Source organism: Protomyctophum bolini, assembly GCF_963924005.1.
Source record: "Protomyctophum bolini genome assembly, chromosome: 9".
NCBI classification, from domain to species: Eukaryota; Metazoa; Chordata; class Actinopteri; order Myctophiformes; family Myctophidae; genus Protomyctophum; species Protomyctophum bolini.
In genome coordinates this window covers 12,253,165-12,273,904 of record NC_137870.1, presented here as the reverse complement: position 1 = coordinate 12,273,904, position 20,740 = coordinate 12,253,165, and the positions used below count along the sequence as shown (strand labels likewise).

The 20,740-nt window shown below is 42.6% G+C and overlaps 1 protein-coding gene across 4 annotated transcripts in view; it reads left to right on the top strand.

Moving 5' to 3' along the window:
- mark4b (MAP/microtubule affinity-regulating kinase 4b) overlaps nucleotides 1-20,740 on the top strand; it is a 99,762-nt gene that overhangs the window by 35,187 nt on the left and 43,835 nt on the right. For 3 of the 4 annotated variants that reach the window (XM_080773065.1, XM_080773063.1, XM_080773066.1), the window contains exon 1: nucleotides 4,106-5,196. In XM_080773065.1, coding sequence (XP_080629191.1) covers nucleotides 5,146-5,196 — 51 coding nt within the window. In that variant the 5' untranslated portion in view covers nucleotides 4,106-5,145. Of the gene's footprint in view, nucleotides 1-4,105; nucleotides 5,197-20,740 lie in introns of those variants that run through there. The other variant, XM_080773064.1, reaches the window with a different exon arrangement.

The following is a 20,740-nucleotide window of genomic DNA, read 5'->3' as shown; positions in this document are numbered from 1 at the left end:
CATGACTTGTACACCCAATGACAATATAAACTTCAATATATACCACTTCTCCATCCTAAGCCGTGTATATTCACGGCATCCGTGACAATTACCTGAACATGAGAGAGATGTGCCATAATTATGTGCGCACGCACGATGATTCCATTCACACCTCTCTCTCTCTCTGCACCCTCTCTCTCTCTCTCTCTCCTCACATGACCATGACCATGAAATGGAAAGCAAAATACAGCACGATATAGTTTCACATGCCACGCATAGACTTGTTTCGTGTAAGCTAGACTACACCACCAGTAGATGGAACTCTAACATTAGGCTACAACAGGAACAAAGCTGGGAAACAAATTTTGTCTGTCTGTCTGTCTGTCTGTCTGTCTGTCTGTCTGTCTGTCTGCCTGCCTGCCTGCCTGCCTGCCTGCCTGCCTGCCTGCCTGCCTGCCTGCCTGCCTCTGCCTGCATGTCTTTGGTTGGTCGGTCTGGCTTGTAAACTGCCTCACTAGAAACCTGTCTGGAGGGCTGATGGGGGCTGTTGAGTGGTTGGCTATAGAAGGGAGAGGGACTATAAGGCTTTAGTTTCCAATCATAATCCCTTCCAGATTAAAATTTAAAACAGTGTGGGGGGAAATGCGGGGGTTGGCATAGACTATTACAGCTATTTACAGCTATGTTAAAAGCATAATTCAGTTTAAAAGTCACAGAGGAAAAGAGGTGCGTGTGTGCGTGAGTGAGTGCATGCACGCGTGCCTGCTTCTGTGCGTGCATGTGTGTGTGTTTGTGTGTGTGTGTTTTAATGTCCTCAGGGTTACCATGTACCATCACATAGGCTCGATCAATCACTCCTGTCCTGCTCAGAGCACAAATCACTATGTACACACACACACACACACACACACACACACACACACACACACACACACACACAGCTACCAAATGTGGAAAACTGCATCAAGCACCAAGCACGCCCGTCCCACTCCATTCATTTCCATAGCCCATTAGGCTAAATGTATTGACAACTACACATTAAGATTATTTATTTATTTATTTATTTTGTATTGTTGTTGATTTAAGTGGTTTATCCACAGATGACCGGACACTGATGCTAACAGTGATGATGTAACAAGTCTGATGTTTGGTCCAGGAACTGTGATCCAGGGCACGCCACTCTGGTTGCTCTTTCAATATGCGTATGAGCACATCTCTATTCTATATTGCTCTGTGATGTTTGGAAATTGTCTGATCTCACCAGAGGGAAAAGATTAAGTCAGTTGGTGTGTTGATGACTTGCTTGTTAACGAAAAACCATTTCATTTTCTGGCATTCGGATAAGGGAAGTCCACACCCAGGACTCTGTATGATCAGATAGAAGGAACGTGAAGGTAGGATGAAGCCATGGTTCTGTTCCACCATAACCAAGACAGCCCCGGTAAGACCAGTGTTTCTTTTTTGTTATTTTATATGTTTGCATTTGTTTTTTACCCAAACTTATAATAACTGCAGCAGGAAAATACTGTAAGTTTAGATGTGTGTAATCACCATCCACCATCCAAAAAGCTCAAATCTGAGTAGAATACAGTGAGTAAAATATACTAAAACATTCCTGTGTCCCTGGGAAACCAGTGCATCATCAACAACGCAAGTAACATAATTGCTAGGTATGAAAAGCTGAGTCATATGGTACGATTCTATTTCTTCTTATACACTCTTCCTTTAGACATTTTCTCCCTTGTTTCACAGCCTGTCTGTCTTCATAAGAACAACTTGGTTGTTTTCTCTGATGCTCAATTGAGCTATTGACTCACTGTTTTTGTTGCTATAATATATTATTGTTAACCCTGTCTGCAAAGCAAGAACATTACAGATTTAAAAATATATGCTATTGTTGTTTTGGCCCTTTTCTATATGTCTCGATTGTAAAGTTTTTAATCTTAGTGTGACTTCCCAGAGAAATAAAGGTCATATATGAAACTGAGTTCCAGTCCAGAGTAGACTGCAGTGTAGTTGTGTAGTTGTGCCTAAACTGAGAAAATATATCCATGTTTGTTTGTTTTTTCAAGGACTTTTGTCCTTGACAAAAGTGAGGACGCAAATTGTGATAGGCCAGAATGAGATGATGTATAACATATGATGATAAGACTGCCCCTCACTTCACACTGACACGGGTGTGATTTTTTCCCCATGCTGTCAAATATCACAGCAGCAGTGGATAGTCTTAATCACCTTTTATATTTATACTAGCCTATATATACCATACTGTATGTCAAATGTAAACCATACCCACGCTAGTGGGTATGGTTTACAGTTGGGTATGGTTTACAGTGGGTATGGTTACAGTCCTTTAAATAACAGGATGCACCATATGTTAGGTTGGTTATCATCCAAATGGCTTTTGCGAAAAGCAGTAAGGAAGCTGGTGGCGAGGGATAATGTCCTTGTGTAGCGGTACAACACTGACCCACCAATGAATCAGAGACCAGGGTTCAATTCCCGGCAGCAGTGACTGAGACTTGCATGACTGGATGCTCCAGTCATGCAGGTGAGGGATCATATTTTTGTCTTTGCACCAGGACTAGTAGGACTACACTCCACACTATTGCTGTTAAAATGACAATTATATGTTCCGATTATTTTTCATTTGATAATACATTTGTAAGCCTATATATTTATATAAACATGTTTTACTTATTCTGCTGGTCACCTAATCTGCTTCTTTTGAAGTATATTGATAATATATATTATTGTTATAATTATGCTGTGTCTTTATACATTTACATTGGATTAGCCTATGTTATGTCCGGGACCGGGTAGGGAATGAGTCATTACCCCAGGTGAAGGAGTTCAAGTATCTCGGGGTCTTGTTCACGAGTGAGGGGAGGATGGAGAAGGAGATCAGCCGGAGAATCGGAGCGGCAGGGGCGGTATTGCAGTCGCTGTACCGCATTGTTGTGACGAAAAGAGAGTTGAGCCAGAAGGCAAAGCTCTCTGTCTACCGAGCAATCTTCGTTCCTACTCTCACCTATGGTCATGAAGTGTGGGTCATGACCAAAAGAATAAGGTCGCGAATACAAGCGGACGAAATGAGTTTTCTTCGGCGGGTGGCTGGCATCTCCCTTAGAGATAGGGTGAGAAGTTCAGTCACACGAGAGAGACTCGGAGTAGAACCGCTGCTCCTTCAGAGGTGGTTCGGGCATCTGGTTAGGATGCCTCTCGGGCGCCTCCCTAGGGAGGTCCTCGATGCACGTCCCACTGGGAGGAGACCCCGGGGCAGACCATGGCGCAGTTGGAGGAAACACATTGACTCACTGACCTTGGAACGTCTCGGAATCCCCCAGTAGGAGTAGTTTGGGTTAACGGTCACAAATATTTGGTAGGCCTATAATATAACTTTTTTCTTTGTAGCAGGCTGAGGCTGCAGTAGACAGTCGACGAGTAATCACTCCTATGCCACCAAAATGTGGAACGCCCTACCAACAATCATTAAGACATGCAAATCCCTTGACTCCTTCAAAACCGCTCTCAAAGGGCACCTACGGACGGCTGCAATTCGAAAATGCCCCCCCCCCCCCCCCGTAAAATCCCCCCCCCCCTTTCCCCCCTCACTGTATTATGTTTCTTTTCCCTTTATACCTCCTTTATGATGAATTCCTGTTCTGTTCTTTGACTATATAGAAGTGTCTATTTGTACGTCTCTAAATGTTTACAAGAGGTGGACCCTCTTGTAAACAAGTGTAATGCTTAATTGGGTCGTCCACTCACAGTTAACAGTCTTTGTATTGAGTTTGTGCTTGAAATGTACTGTAATTCTGCAAACTGTTAATAAATATTTCAATCAATCAATCAAAGAGTTCCCAGAAGTCTTATTTTTCGCCACTAGGGGGCGAGAAAAAAACAAAACAGAGCCGCCTAGCTGCTGGCTGTCTGAATCAATGGTGTGATTGTGCCTTTAAGAACATGGGGGATGGGCGCGCGCGCGCATATGTGTGTGCGGCTGTGCGCGCCCGCGTGTAGAGAGAGCTACCGACGCAGCAGCAGCCCTGCCTATTATCCCCATTCAGACGTCCTCTTCCCCTCTCTCTCGCTCTCTCTTGTCAAAGACGACAGTTTGGGGGGGCCGGGGGCTGCCGCTTTCTGACGGTTCCAGTAATCGCAATGTTTACGAGACAGACAACTACTTTCTCTCTCCTCCTGCTCGCCCAATGCTTTACTTTTTATCGCAAGTAAGTTTTAACAAGCCAATGAATGAATTGAAAGCAGGGCGATGGGATTGATACCACAGCCGAGAGGGTCACCCCACCACCACCGCACATCCGTCGTTCCTTTATCCGCAATTTGCCATTGATTTCTCATTTCTCAAGGCCTGCACTTTATTACTCTGCACTGAGATGTTTGGTTCCCACTCCTCCTCCTTGTCGTGGTTTAACGGATAAAACCCTGGTGTTTGTGCGAGACTCGACGTCCTTGTCAACCTGAAAAATCTTTTCTCAACTAATACGAGTCCATGGTCGCGGCGAGGCGCACGGTGCTGCTGAAAATATTGCTGTGCTGTTGTTTGTTTTCATCGATTGTTTTAATCGGTTCCTCTTCTTGATGACGATATGAGACCCCTCGTTCCTCCTTCTGGCCACTGAGTGAAGATACACCCATGATCATCACGGGTCGAAGGACAAAACGGGAGGATATACTATAAAACACAAACTGAGATGGTACGACAGAGTCTGTGAAAAGGAAATCTATTTGAGTTATTATTTTAATGTTCCAAGATGAGGCTTATTGGTTGGTCTTCTCGACAGCCTCTCCCAACATCAGACAGACATGAAGTGGATGTAAACAGGACGCAATTGTTCAGCCAGTTTCACACGTCTAATTTTGCTGTATCATTTTCATGGTGATCGGCACTGCCTTCAGACTGTGACAATGTGGATTGTATAATAAGACATACCTAATAATTCCCTAATAGCAACCCCGGGTTTTACCGGGCTGGAAGAAGAGGAATCGACTGCCCAGGAGGAGCAGTGGAAAGACTTGAGACTTGGTGTGGTTGTTGGTGCTGCTTTGCGGCCACCGCCGTGAACAGGACAGTACAATATTATAAAATCCCGTTCATATTGACTATTATTATTGTGGCTGGACAGTGAAGATCACTCAGGAACAATGTCTTCACGCGCAGCACTGCCTGGTGGGACCGAGCGGAATTCGGACCATGTAAGTATAAAACTGGGCGTTCAGTTCAGCTCACACACCATTGACACCAACATTACGTTTTATTGTCCCTTTAAAATCTCTGCGGGCCGGGGCTTATAGTCTAGTCTGCCATGTGTGCAGCTGAGAGCAGCTGTAATCAAGAAAGCCCACGGTAGACCCGTTAATCTCCTCATTTGGGACGATCGAAATGGGCAGAAAGGCCATAGGCTACCCTTTAGTGAATGTGCATTGATGCCTGCCTCTATGGTCGTTCACGCTGAAAAGAACGTCAGTTTTCCTAGGCGTTTTATCCTCCATTAAACTAGCACACGCATAAAGTACATATTGTCCATGAATGTGTGTCTAAAAAACAGACCACCTCAAGTCTACCGGTGTCCCCAATGCGCATGTCTGTCTTCAGTAAACGAAACGGTAACTGCCAGGAGGCGATCAATAATTAATGCTTTTGATGTAAGAAATACCTATCTCTATCCACTCATCCATTCCGCCCCCTCCACAAGCTTTCTGTCAATACATCCATCCACCCATCCTTCTTCTCTCTTCATCGATACCCCCACCCTTCCCTCGACCTTCCTCCATCTCTCTATGTGCCACTGCCTCCACCCACCCATGTCTTTCCCTACACTCTCATCACCTCCATGCCACCCATCCCTCCACACACACACCCATCTCTCTTATCGACATTCGCCTCATCTCTCTTCTTTTGGTACATAGGCTACATGATGCATTATTTATCCACGTATCACCTCTTGATGCAGACCTTTCATCTATCCCTCTCCCCTAATCCACCTACGGTATCTGTTCAGCTTCCTTCCGCCTGGCCTCCATCTTTTCACCTTTCGTTGTCAAACTCACCATTCTAAAAGGGGAGGAGGGCCTCTTTTTCATTATCGGTCTGTCCTAACATTTGCCCAACTTGAACAGGCATTCTTCAATTATTTTCTAATTTGTTGTTGATTTCACAAATTCATGGTGCACCTCAGTGGGAAACTGAGAACATCTCTCTATAAAATGCAACAGAAATAGGACTTTTGGTTGAAGCAACTCAGAACTGAATACCTCAGACAGCTGAGTATGCCTGTTATATGCATACATCACTGACAGACGTACACCCATCATCTTGACTACCACTTATGATAGATAGATGCCTTTTATTATCAGCACAAGAACCTGCCAGCCAAAGAGCATAGTGAAATATTATCTGAATCTCACTGTAGCCCAGCCCCATTATATTCTATCCTGCCAAAAATGTTATTTTGTGGTATTAACACTTTCATTTTCATTGACTTGAAAATGAAACTATATCGGGAGGACCGCTGACCATTAGAACACATGGAAATGTGTTACTGCTGTTTGCATTTGATAGGGCTGCATTGACTGGTGATGTAAGTCTGTGGTGTTCAGCAATGGGCTGTGTTGGTAGTCAGTATGAAGCTCAGTTAATAGAACTAGTCCTTCCTTACCCGTTCGAATATTATGTAAACACCAAATGATGTACAGTGTGGGTAATGAATGCGATTTAATAGATCATAGTATTGATGATGTAAGTATTTTGAGTTGTACTCTGTCAGGGACTGGGGGAGAGAGTTGGGATGAGCTTGGGAAGTTGGGATGGGCACAAAATTAATAATATTAGGCAGGTGGTTCGCGAAGCATGCCGTGACATGCATCAGCACTAAGTAGTACTGAAACTCTCCCTTTCACCAGCCAGGGGTACTATACACAGTATATTAATATTGTCTGGATTAATTGAATAGCTTTGTCCAGTCCCCCCTTTTCAAACCTTTGAGTTTAGGAATCCCCAAACCAACCAGTTAGCTAGCTGGCTTCCCTTCCTGATCTTGCACTAGTTCTGTCTCCATACTCCAGTGTCAGACTGAATGTGAGCTATCACAGTCAGATGTTTATTTCCTATGATCCTGGCACAAACCCAGAACCATAGCATTTTTAGATGAGGAAAAATCCAGAAGATATTTGATCATCTGATGTGAATCTGGGGGGGGGGTGGTCTGTTTGTGCAGTCCAGATACAGCATGCATTATATCCTAACAATACTCTACTGCTATTTGTTACGTGTATGTTTTTGTGTACTCTATTCTATTTAAGTCTAGTCTGGAAGTTGATTCAGATGAGGCCAAATCAGTTTTCCAAGAGCAGAGCATGGTCTTATAGTGTGATGCATTGTAAGAGAAATTATATGCACAGTAGTTGTCTGAGTCATTAAACATGGGAATTCTTTATAAAGCCAGTAGGGGAGAAAAAAAGCCACGTTAAGCTTTAAGTCAGACAGCAGAATGATTGCTTTGCTCTCTCAGTCACAAGCCACACTTGTTAGCAACCTCACCATGGCAACAGAGGGGGGTCTTACACAGACACACACACACACACACACACACACACACACACACACACACACACACACACACACACACACACACACACACACACACACTGTTCCCTTTATTCCTTCTCTCTTGCACTGTCCCTCTCTCCAAAAAGACAACCAACCAGAGACACACACACACACACACGTTTCACAGTGAAAAGAAGGGGTTCTGAGCAGGAGGAAACTGACACTCCTCTCCTGCGTGGGTCAGCCTATCACATTGCTGTGCATAGGCCTCCCAGAAGGCATGTGTGTAATTAAATGATGCTAGATTGTATCGTGTTCCTCATGTATTGTCTCCATGGGAAAGACGCAGTGGATATATGTATGGGAAATGATGAGCTAGGAAATAATCTGAATGTATTTGTAGAAAAGCGGAACATACAAGATAATAATCTATTTATTCAGGATTTCAACTACAACTTCAATTTATTGTCACATGATCACATCACAGGGTTATAGGTGTAAAGTTATTTGCAATTATGTTTTTGTACACTCAACCATCATTTGAGTCACTCCTCTGCTCCACTCTATTTTCCTCTTCTCACCTGTGCCTCCGGCATGGCCTGAAGAGCTGAGATCAAAGTCAGACCAGACACCGTTATATTCCAAAAACATTTTTTATTTGTCTTGTGTATTCTTCCCTCATTCAGTGGTCCCCCCTCCAGCTGCCAGTGGTCAGTGACTAAGCATACCTACTCTCTTGGTACTCTCATCTCTGCCTCAAAAGTCCTCGTCTTGACTCTACCACTATTTATCCTGCAAGCTCATCTTGCAGATCTGCTGCAGTATCTACTATAAAGTGTAATTAGTGTCGATGCATTTTTCATGTATAATAACATGCCCAAAATGGGGAAGCCAGACAGAGTTAATGTGGTTAACTACTTTCTTAGTGTCCCTATTATGGGGCAAACATTTGGCGAAAATATACGATTGAGTTCAACCACAGAAGCTTGCTATTCGGTTATTCACAGAACATCTCCACCAGGATTGATATTTGGATAAAATCTGAAGGACTAATATAAAAAAGAGTGTTGGGCCTCCTGGTGGCGCTCGAAAAGGCAAAATTGAAAAATGCATGATGTTTTTCCTTTTTTTTTTTTTTTGGGAGTGTAAAGACGTGACTTGGCCTGTTATAGCGCCACCATGAGGCTGATTTGAAAAAAGTGGCTAGTGCTTCCTCGGCCTAGTGGGAATATGCATGCACAGTTTCACTGCACTCGGGCCCTGCGACCATGATTTGCAGCATTTTGTACAAAACGGTAGCCTGGCCCCATCCCTGAATCGCTAGCCACGCCCATTAAGAAAATATGTTCTGGCGATTCAATAATGAAGTGAAACGAAATGGAAATTCAGACTGAGTGTCAGGCTAACAAAACGGGCTGTCTTAAACTTTGGAAGGCAATCTTAGCCAATCAGTGTAGAATCTGAGAAATCCAACAGACTCGTCGTGATCACATGACTGCAGAGATCATGTGTACCGATTTGCGTGAGATTTGGATGAAATCTGTGCGACTAATATAAACTGCGTGCATTTGTCAATAAACCAATGGGTCCTTCCTGGTAGAACAGGACTTTTGTGTTCCCCAACAACAGTGACAGCTTCTGAGGTTCATTAGTGCGCTGCCCTGACTTGTTAGCCAAAACTTGGCAGCCTTTTCCCATAGCCCTGGTGGCATTCAGTTGAGTTCACCTTTGAACATGGCAGTTAGTAGTTGGTCCAGTTATAAACAACTTGGAGCATTTAATCAAATGGTTCAGTGACTTGAGTTTAACCTTGTACGATCTGCATGATATGAGGGGGTAGGTGACATTTGCTTTTCTGGCACACAAAGCCAAGCTTCGGTGCATTGTTTTCAAGCCAGCTAATTTAACTGAAGTGAGAGTGAGTTATGGGTGTAACAAGGTTGGAAAAGGACATTTTGAATTGAAGGTCACTCTTTTGCATTCCTGGATTGATGGGGGAAATGAAGGGGGCGATAGTGATGCCCTGCCTACTTGTTTACTACTGTTTACTGTTTGAGCAAGTCATGCAAACCCTCAAGTTCTCCATTGGAGCTACTCTGTAGCCTGTTCTAATAATCAGTTGGGCACATCACAGCAAGTGTATCTGTAATTGTGTCTAGTTGCTGAAAAGGTGCAACCAAATCCATGCGCTTTACCTGCACATATTAGCAGTGGATGCATGCACAGACACGTTCAGTTTTTAAATGATTGTCTGACAATGACATCAACAGTGACACTTATTCACAAAGCTGCTTTGATTTGGATGATATTCAGATGTTATGCTTTTTGTCATAAGAGGCTGCTTTCCTGGCAACAATTATATAATAATTATAGAGACTAGAGACTCGCTGATCAGTTCATGCTTCTGTTCCAATCTAGAAATGTACAAACACGCTCATTGTCGCATAACATGTAGACATGCACATATAAATACTGCCAAAATGACACAAATGCCCACAAATATACAGAGAGACTGATAAACGGGATCAAACATGGACTCATACAACACATACGCTGTTGGACACAAATGTAGTTGTGTGCATTGCGTAATGGGGATCTTCCATACCGTAGGCTCCCAGGTGTCGCCTTACTCTGTTGTGTCTTCACAGGCATAAGTTACTAATGTGATTATGACACAATATCTGTGTTTGTGTACATTTGTGCATCTATGCTGCAGCTCCCATGTATGAATATATATGCAAATTGCAAAAGGTCTGCTGACTGACTTATTTTCATTGTTTGTTGTGTGGTGTTGAGGATATTTTATTGTATTTTATTTTGCAAACTGTATGGTGCATCTAGTCTACGCAGTGCACCTAATAAAGGGGAAGAGGGATGTCATTTTTGTTCAAAAGTTCTTTGTTTGAAAGAACAAATTAGTCAACTGTTGACGGACACGTCCACATCAGGAATGTGACATCCATGGTGACGGTTTAGGCTCACAATACTTGGGAATCTGGAATGTCCCTGTGTGGAACTCACTGCACTGGATAGTTATTGGCCGATTGTGCCAGTTCACCACCATCAAAGTAGAGGCCTCAGAGTATTATAGTGTACGTGATTTTCTTTGTGCTAAAAAGCTATTGTGATAGTACTCATTGCTATAGAGTGTTTGTTCAGTAACGGGAGTCTCCATGTCTCTCTAGATTTTTATTAAACAGAAAATGCATTTTCGGAAAAATGAAACTAGGATACCAATTTTATCAGTATAGCGAACGCAGTCGGGAATCTACAGATTAAACAAGTGGAATTGTAAGATGACACAAAGAGATTGAGCTCATAAATAGCTACTCTGTCCTTATCGGCTGAAATTGTGTCACCTACTTGAAAATGTATTTTCTGTTTATTAAAAGGGAAGTGGCAATTTGCTTCTGCAGTTTTTTTCTTTATTGGGACAGACGGACAGACAGACAGACAGACAGACAGACAGTAGAAAAAGTTAGATGGTACAAGAGAAGCAAGCATGGGAGACGAGACTGTAACAGAGTTACAAGCTTTGTTTTCCATTTTCCAGCTGAATATGTCTAGTATAGAAACCCCTTGTTTCAACTAATTCATCACATTGTAGCCAGTAGGATTAAATGTTAGACATGTAACGTCTGGGTCACAACTGTTTTAAAATTAGAAAAAGGAAAAGCGTGACAGCCACAGACTTGCAATATAGCCTAGCTGACCTGAGTACAGACATACTGACTTTCTGGAATTGAAGATGTAAGACAGTGGTGTGACCACGGGAGACTAGGTCAGTTCAGTGCTAATCCTTGTGTAGACTGTAGAGAAGAAAATCCTTCTCGACAAAACTCATATTGCTTTTGGAACGAGGACGAGGAACCATTGAGGAAGGTTGTGCAGTGGAACATTATGCAAACGTTGCCTAGTCATGGTGCGTGAGACAGACAGGCATGGTAGAAGAGTGAGGGAGTGAGATAACACAATCGATGTGTCTTAGAGAGGGGTGAAGAGAGACGGATGCGGAAAGACAGATGTGAGAGAGACTCAGGAGTGACTCATCACTTTAATCCATTGCAGCTGATTTCAACAAAATAAATCTTTTTGTCTGGTCTGGTGACCGAAGCCCTGGGGTGAGGGAGATGCTGAATAACCTGGCAGACCTCCAGAGAAACAGTGAAAGTAGCACTCTGTCTGTGTGCCCACATTTTAGCTCAGTCTCTCTCCGTCTGTCTACAGTTGAGCCCTCTGTTTCTCTGCGTACAGTACATTTCTCTATCTCGGTCTTCATCTATCGCTGTTCAATGTGGACACTTTAGTAGTCTGTATGCACCTTGGATGGACGATCCTGTTGCACTTTGCATACTTGGTTCAGGCCATGCCAGGCCAGCCCATCCCAGTGGAGGGAAGTTGTTGTCATTTGACCTATGTTGTCAGGTGGTTGTCCTAAATCCCCCATGTTGGCCATGGCACACAAGATTTAGGTATAATAATAATAAGCCAGAAATACAGACACTCTTGACTCCTAAGTCTCCTCCAGGAGGTGGAGGTGGAGTTGGTGACATGCCGAATACTGAGGAGATCATGGAGGTTATTAAACGTCTCCATTTTTTGTAAGCTCCAGGCGCAGATGGCATAATAGGCTTGCCTCTTTACTTAGGGAAGCCTAGCCATCATCAATGTCTACCTGTGTATATTTCATTTAGCAAATAAGCCCTCAACAGCTTTTGACAGAAATATGGGGAGGGGACCCCTATTGGGCGGGGAGTCTCTTTCTTTTTAAGTGGTGCAACCAGTGCTCCCTTACAGAGCGCTGTGGGTGGGTGGGTAGCTGGGTCTGAGACTCTGAGCACGAAAACAGCATGGTTGTTTTTCACCATTTGTGCACAACCTAATACATATATATTAACTGTATATATGATGATTTCGGGTGTGCCAGTACAGAAGGACCACCACACGGTAACTCTGTAATTTCTCCTGTGGGTCTGGAACTTAGGCACAGTGCAGTCTGTGAGGTTAGGTTTAGTGTTAAGGTTGCGGTTTAACAGTAGCCTAATCAGCAGCATGTTTTTTTAATGAATTCTTCATCTTTATTGCATTATGCTTTTGTTTGTTTAATGCCTTGGTTTGTTAGCAAACCAACAACAACAAAACAACCCCTAGCTAAATTTAAAAGCTGTTGGCTAAATAAATGAGAGCTACCGACTAGTAATTGTGGCAGTCATAATCTGATTACTTGATTTAATTTCAATAATCGGTGGATTAATATCGACTATCCAAAATAACTTGTTAGATGCAGCCTTAGTGTAGCTATGCCAATAATATGTGGCATTCTTGGAATAAGTCAGCTGACCTTTCTTTGGATGCACTGAAGGCTTAAACAGGGTGGAGTAGCAAAATCCTTCTTAAACCCTGGAGTCGTTTGATTTCACCTCAAAGTTTATTAACTGGATTAAGCTTTTTTTTCAAGTGGTGCAACCACTTCTACAACCAGCTCGCAATGTCCATGTACCTGTTTGTTTGTCATTAATACTACACTGTAAACTCTGCCCCTGCTGTGATCCTAGTGGCACATTCAGACGGAGAGACTAGCTGTGATGGAAGACCTACTGTAGAATTCAGACTTGTGACTAGGGTAGAAATATATCATTGCGTTGAAGTCTACTCTGGGTATCCATTCTATCCAACTTTCCATGTACAAATACAGTATATACATGTCAATATTGTGTTGTTGTGGACACACACTAGTATCTTACAGATTCTGATGGCAGATTTACTCATGTCCTGAAACCATACAAACACACCATCGTTGTCATTTTTCTGTCAATGTTCACTTCCTGGTCTCGCCTACCAGGAAACGCCTGTGGTGCTTTGTTAGGACAGCATGTGACCATCTCGGAGCAGGAAATGAAGCAAAATTTCAGTTTGCAAAGTTTCCTGCAGATGTGACTAGCCTAAAAGCGGGTGCATGTGTTTGGTCTGACATATACTAACAGTCTGACAGGCATTTGTCTGACACCCTTATATGCAAAACCCAACCCTAAACCTAACCTCACAGTTTTAACCTGCCACACATGTCTGGAGCCACGCGTTACTTGTAGCCTGCCACAGGTTAGTTACCGGTACTTAGTTTTATCAAAGCAAACCAATATGGCTTATTTCACCACCCCAAATACATTTTAGACCAGAATTGGTGCTGAAGTGTCCTTGAGCAAGACTCTGAACCGTGTGTGTGTGTGTGTGTGTGTGTGTGTGTGTGTGTGTGTGGGGCTTGCCTGGATGAAAGCGCTATATAAATGTATCATTTAAGTTGTGTTGTGTGATGACGGTATTACATTTTGTGAGGTGACAGTGGTGGTGTGTTGGGACAGTGTGTGAAGTGGTGGTGCGTTTGTTGTGCAGTGTAGAGAGGCCCAGTGCCTCTAGCCTAGGGCTAAGAGGTCAAGAGTCAGCACAATTGGAGAGAGGAAATGGAAAGTGTGTGTGTGACTGTGTGTGTGTGCGAGGGAGTGTAAGATTTTGGAGTTGAATTTCATCTGTATTGATATTGTTACAACTGACGGCCTGGACAAACAGAACATGTTACGTCGATGTGTTCCGTTTGTCCACGTGTGTGTGTGTGTGTGTGTGTGTGTGTGTGTGTGTAACTGTATGTATACGCATGTGTGTAACTGTATTTGTGTCCCAGGGTTTTGCCCTTTGAGGGCGTAATGATGACGTCTCAGGGGTAGAGTGGCTGGATGGTGACCGCAAGGTTGCCAGTTCGAATGATATGGGAAAGTGTGTGTGCGTGTCCTACTTACGAATGATTTATCATTCACGGATTCACGTATGATTGAGTGTGTGTGTGTGTGTGTGTGTGTGTGTGTGTGTGTTTGAACGTGTGTACCTGCATGTCCGTTCTTGTGTCGTTTTCAGCTGGGGGTATTGTGTAAAGACAGGATATGTGACGCTGCTGTGTGTGTGTGTGTGTGTGTGACCTTGAGCCATCCTCAAACATCTCTCTCACACACACACACACACACACACACACACACACACACACACACACACACACAGAGGACTGTATCCTGGCCGTGGCAGATCTCCTCCCTTTGGGTGGAGTCCAGTGTTTTTGTTGGTCATACTGCATGTCCTGACATAAAGTTGAGCTCTGCTCCACACTGACAGATAGAGGACACATTGATACCTTTCATTGAGTTGTTATTCCTTCAGCCGATGCACCTCGTCCAGAGCAGGACCTTCAAAGGAAGCCACTTGTAAAGCCTGTGTAATATGTTGTTAATGTTGTACAACAGTCTGTATCGCTTGCTGGATATGAATGATTTTCAACTAAATGTTTACCCCATTTTGGGTGGGAACCCCTTTTGGTGTTGGCATTATGTTATGCTTTAGCTATTTTGGAAAAATCGAAGATCGACTGACATGGAAACATAGCTTTTTCAGAAAACTGTCAGGATGTAGAAGACATTTTTTTAATCTTATCTCGGGTCAAAATGGGTTAAATCAGTGCACACATTGCTGCACAAATCACTTATTCCAGGGGCGAGATGATGAAGTGAATCAGTCGTGCTGTGTTGGGGTAACTAAGAGACTGGTGAAAAGTATATTTAGGTTACACAGAGAGATACGACCACCAGTGTAGAGAGTTAAATTAGCCAGTGTGCCAGCCTAGTACAGAGGCATATTTAATGTTTCTGTTCGTCCCAAATACATATTCTTTATCGTCCCCAAATGCCTAATCTCACATGTTTAGAGACGCCTCTCGCATGATCATTAAGTAGAACGATTAGTACTATACCTGTTATATGACATCTAACGTGGGAACAATCCGTAGATCCGGTGATCTTTTGTGGCCAGATGCAATTTCTATGGACTATAAATAAAGTAAATAGCTGAAATCGCTAAAACAAAAAGCAGCAAATGGAATTTTTTTTTAAATAAAATTACACTCTCTTACTTTATCTAATAACAACCTAAAACATGAAACCAACGTTGTCCTTTTCAGGAGGGTGATGGAGCAATCATACCTCTATTCCAGGCCCTAGCTTCCGCTTGTCTATATGTTTTTGAAACGGGAGGGGATGAGAGGAAACATTCCTAATGGACCAAATCATTTATGAGCGAGGGGTAAAAAAAATCCCATAACAACAAGATTGATGAATGTGTCCATTCATAACACAGTAGCTAGCAGTGCATTTCTACTGAGGCATACACCCACACACATACACACACACACAGACAGACAGATACAAATGGAAGATGGTAAATATGCATAGCAAAGGTTGGATTTCCATACATACATGTTAGTGGGCATGCTAATATACATCAGTCTTTTTTTATGTTAGTACTTTCAGTGAGTACAGGAAGAGCTTATTTGGAAATCATTCGGGTTCCTTAAATGTTTTCGCTCGACCCAAAACAAAATGACCCAAACGTACAAAAGATATTAACTACTTATGCCCTATTTAAAAGAATACAAAATAGTGAAAATGGCCTGCAGCATAAACTCGCAAACAAAACAAAAAATGGGTCCCAGCCCATTGTTTGAAACACACTGGTTTAAACGACACCGATCCTATGGGTCTCTCTCTCGCACACATGCAAACGTTTCAACACCTTCCTGCCTTACCCAACTGAGGTTGCAACATAACAATAGTCTGACAATATTTGTTGTTAGCTTGATGGTTGTTTTGGTTGTCCTAGATAAGAATGTGAATGCTGTTGCTATGAGACATGTTAAGTTATTGCTCCGCGCTAAGCAACATGGCCTTTAAGGGCAAACGGACAGTACAAGACATTGTGGACAATAGGCAAGGCACTCCATAAACCTATCTTCCTTGTGAGGAGATGTAACCGATAATGATTTCCATTTCACATCATGAACATCTCATCTGATTGTCACCCTCGCATGGCAGTTATGGCTCATCTATTTCAAACCAGCTTAATGTTCTTTTATTTGCAGTATATAGAATGTATATGAACCAAATGCAAACCAATTAGCTTGTGTTGTGTGAAGGGAATACATTATGGTTATACAATGATAGATAGAACTCGTCACACTACATATAAGTTAGAAAGCCTGTGGTTGTTGCCAGTTGTCAGGATGCAAATATGAATGAAATAATGCAAAAAGCGTTTTAGTCTTAACTGGCAAGTCTGGCAGCCTTACCGAGTATTGAGTAAGGAGGATAAACTTAACTATGATTTGGTGGTGAACACCACTAGCAGCAACCAATATCAGTGATATTTATTATTGACAAAACAGTTTTTGAAAAGTGAAAAGACCTACCAATAAAACCCTTTTCTGAGCACAACTGTGGGAACTTTGCCGCAGTGTTGGTACGCCTACTGACATTTTTTGACAAAAGACATATTGCCAACACTATTCGATACACTGGTAACAGCCTGATCTAGAACAATGATTGTTTTGGATAGAGGCAGATAGAGCTCTGAAACTAAGGGGATTGTCACGGAGAATGGGATTCTTTTCAATATTCAAGAACAAGGTACGGCTTGTGTGCTGGATGTGCAAATCATTCAGTAAACACCCCCACCCACTTCACTCTCTCCCTCTATCTGTGCTCTGTCCATTAAAGGTTTAATGTTATGTATTATCACGTAGTCATAGGGGTCTTCATCCCTCTCTCCAACCCTCTCTCTCCCTTCCTTCTGCCTTCAATACACGCACACATACGATGAGTACAACAGGATGAGCTGAAATTCCTGGATTGCATGACACCACACACCCCCGGCCCTCGTATGTATGTATGAATAATACCACATGACAGTCAAGAGGGGAGAGTAAATCCATAGGCTGTTCTTGATACAAGTATGTGAGGTGGGGGAGGGGAGGAGGACTATGCTGGAAGGAGGCGGCTGTGAGACCTAAATTGATGTGAGGTCACTGAAGACGAAGATACCGTCAGGGGTAGACAAAAGGGTTGGGCGGAGCCCTGTGTGGAGAGGAGAACAGTGGAGAGGGGAGGGAGGCACATCTTAATGGGTGGAAGGGTAGCGGAGAGAATGACGCTGTGTGTGAGGTTGGCAGCACAACAGAATGCCATGGCATGGAGTCATAGAATTTCAGGGACAGCTTTTTATCCAATGTGCCTGCTTGACAGTCAAACTATAATCTATGGTTGTGGGTGAATTTATCTATGTAAGTGTATGCATTGTATATAACATCATCTCTGTCGGGTGGAAAGCTCACTGTTACTTTTCACGATTCAAATTCAAATATCTGCAAGCTTGGAACGTGGAGGCGCGAAGCGCTTTGATACTTTTGTATGATCAAGTAGGACATACATGTAGGAAAAAAACACAAAAGTTAGAATATGGAGATGAGAGGTTTGCAAACCCATTGGTGAAGAACGCTATTGGTGAGCAATTATTCTGCATATGACTAGAAAGGTTTCGCATAATATTTATAGGTAGAAAATGTATTGCTTTATATTGTAATGTGAGCACTCATTTGCATACCAGCATGCTCCGTTGTGAACATACATCGATCACCCTCAAATCATATAGACACGTTATTTGTGCAATATTGGCTGATTTATAGTAGAAAATTGATGTTTCTAATAATAATGGCTACATTTTGCATATGCATGTATATGCGGCTCTTTTCCCCCCCAATCTGCATGTTATCCCCTTCACACTCAACTAATTAAGATATACCAGTATATAAAAAGGGAAATAAATAATTAAATCAAATAAAATCTTTGGACTGCATGGTGGTGTGGATGCATATATGAATGGAATGAGAAGGGGAGCAAAAAGGAGAGTCTGCAGATTTAAAGGAGGGGGGGGGCGCGGGGGGGGGGGGGGGGGGGGGGGGGGGCGCGGTAGATGAGATCGGGTCTCCTGCACTCATCTTGAGTGCAGGAGAAGTGCAAGGATGGAAAGAGCTGTCTGACTCTGAAGATCTACTATCAAGGGGCTCTTTCATCTGACTGGCAGAGATGTTTTGAAGGTCAAAGTAAACATCTATAACATTTTATCATGTCAATGATTACTAGACTTTATATATATTGTTTTAAAGAGAATAACATTGCTTACTAGGCCTGTCACAATTAATCTTGTTTGCCTCATGGCCATCATGCATTCAATTCATGATCTGATTCTACTTGCATTCAATGGATGTGTCCATTTGGTTACATTTGTACACTTCCAGAGTCGAAGTAACACTGAGGATTTTACTGTGCATGATAGCTTGTGTCTTTTGTCTGATGTGTGTTTGTGTCTGTAATGGTGTGTGATTGCGTGGATGCAGCACAGTGAAAAGTGTGTCAGTGTGTGAATATCTGTGTGTGGGAAAAGCCACTTGACCTTGTGATCTGAGCTCACTGTTACTGTGTACTGTTCCTGCACAGAGCTCTCCACAGTCACAGCGGGGGCATGTCAAGGTGATGTGGTTTTATCACACTTCAGATCTGTGCGTGTGTGTGGTCATCAGTCCGTGGGAACCATGTGGGAATAGATAATGGCCTGTGCTGAAATTAATCATGAGAGAGATTCCTACTTCCTAGTCTATTTATCTCGGGATGAAAGTCTCCCCCTCACCATACCAATTATTGCAAATAGAACTAAGGATTTTCATCTTTTACAAGTTCTCCCTCTACTTTTAAATGTCTAATATGTATTTCCTGTGTGGGGCCCTGTTGAAACGGTAGATGGCTTAACGACATAGTGAGTTATTGGACTGAGGGAAGCCTAAATTGATTGTCTGAGCTACTTTTATATCCTCAAGTAGGCCAGTCTTTCAGGATGCAAAGTAATTAGCTGATTACACTGATGACAAGCAATCAATCTGGCGTGATGGGACATTTTGGGGTGGCTGGAATAGAGCGTCGCAGTCCCGCCCCCTCGAGAGACCCGGAAAATAAATAGCTGTTCATTTTCCTAATAAACTTTTCAAAAAGTATTTATTTAAAGACGTTTACGCCACGGACAAAGCCAACTCTTGTCGTGACAAATCATGACAATGAACACAATGTTTTGGGCCAAACAAAGAATTAGAAAGTAGAAAAAAACGGCAGGTTACAACACTTTTTTGTTGTTGTTTTTCTTCTTTGTAATTATAAGGTCTTATATAAGGTCTTACGCTTATAAGGTCTTTAAATGCGTTTCGAAATGTCTATGGGAAAAATGCATTGTGAATTATTTCCTGGGCCTGGCGTCATGAAAGGGGGCGGGACTGCGACGCTTTATAATGCCATTGTAAGATAAAATGTTATACCTACTCCAGTACTGTAGTTCTCAGACCCAGTTCTGCAAACCCCAAAGTACTGCTGGTTTCCATAAGCAGTTTCCTTATTTAGGGTCTGGTTTAGACCTGAGACAACAAGTGAATTCAGTTATCTGCATGGTAGAATGGAAAACAAGGAATAGTCTGTATTCCCAGCATTGAAGTTGAAAAACCCACTAGTTTGTTACTTTGTTAACACCGTGTTGCATCAGTCTTCCCTAAACACCACCCTCTGTCACTTTGCTCTGTCACTTCCCTATTTGGAGCATGTGAAAGTGACTGTTTGTTTACTGAGACGCAACAGCCTTCTGGATCTGTGATTAGCTGTCGGCATCAGGAAATATCAAAAGCTATATACAGTAGATTTATTATAATATGTTTTTGTAATGATATAGTCACAATCAGTATCCTTATTGGCAGGTTGCGTCAGTAAAGACTGGTTTTAACTTTGTACTACCATACTTTGCCGTGTGATCCTTCCTTGCCGCATTCTGGGATGTAGAGCTACTATGTTCAGTGATCAGTGTGCAACATACATTTCAAATTTACCATACGTTTGTGTATATCAGGCACTGCGAGTCCATGAACCTCAGAAGTTAACTCGATATATATGTCTGTATAGTTGATAGTTTCCTCGACTTCCTTATGTGTGCTGGATTTCCAAACCCACTGCAGATGTCTGAAATGTATTAGTCTCCTGGGGAGAAATATTTTTCTCTGCTTTAAGCTCAGAGGGAAACAGATGGATTGACTTTATTTTAGCATGTATTCGATGCTTAAAACTGATTGGACCCAGAGGCCTTGGATCAGGCTGTGCTGAATTTGCCATGAGTTAACAAACAGATATTTTTTGAAATTCTAGGATTTGTCATTTTATTTTCCTAGCAAAAGTACAAAGTGTGCCTTTCTGGCAAAGTTCAGAAGAAAAACTGATCAGCTCACCCGGGAATATT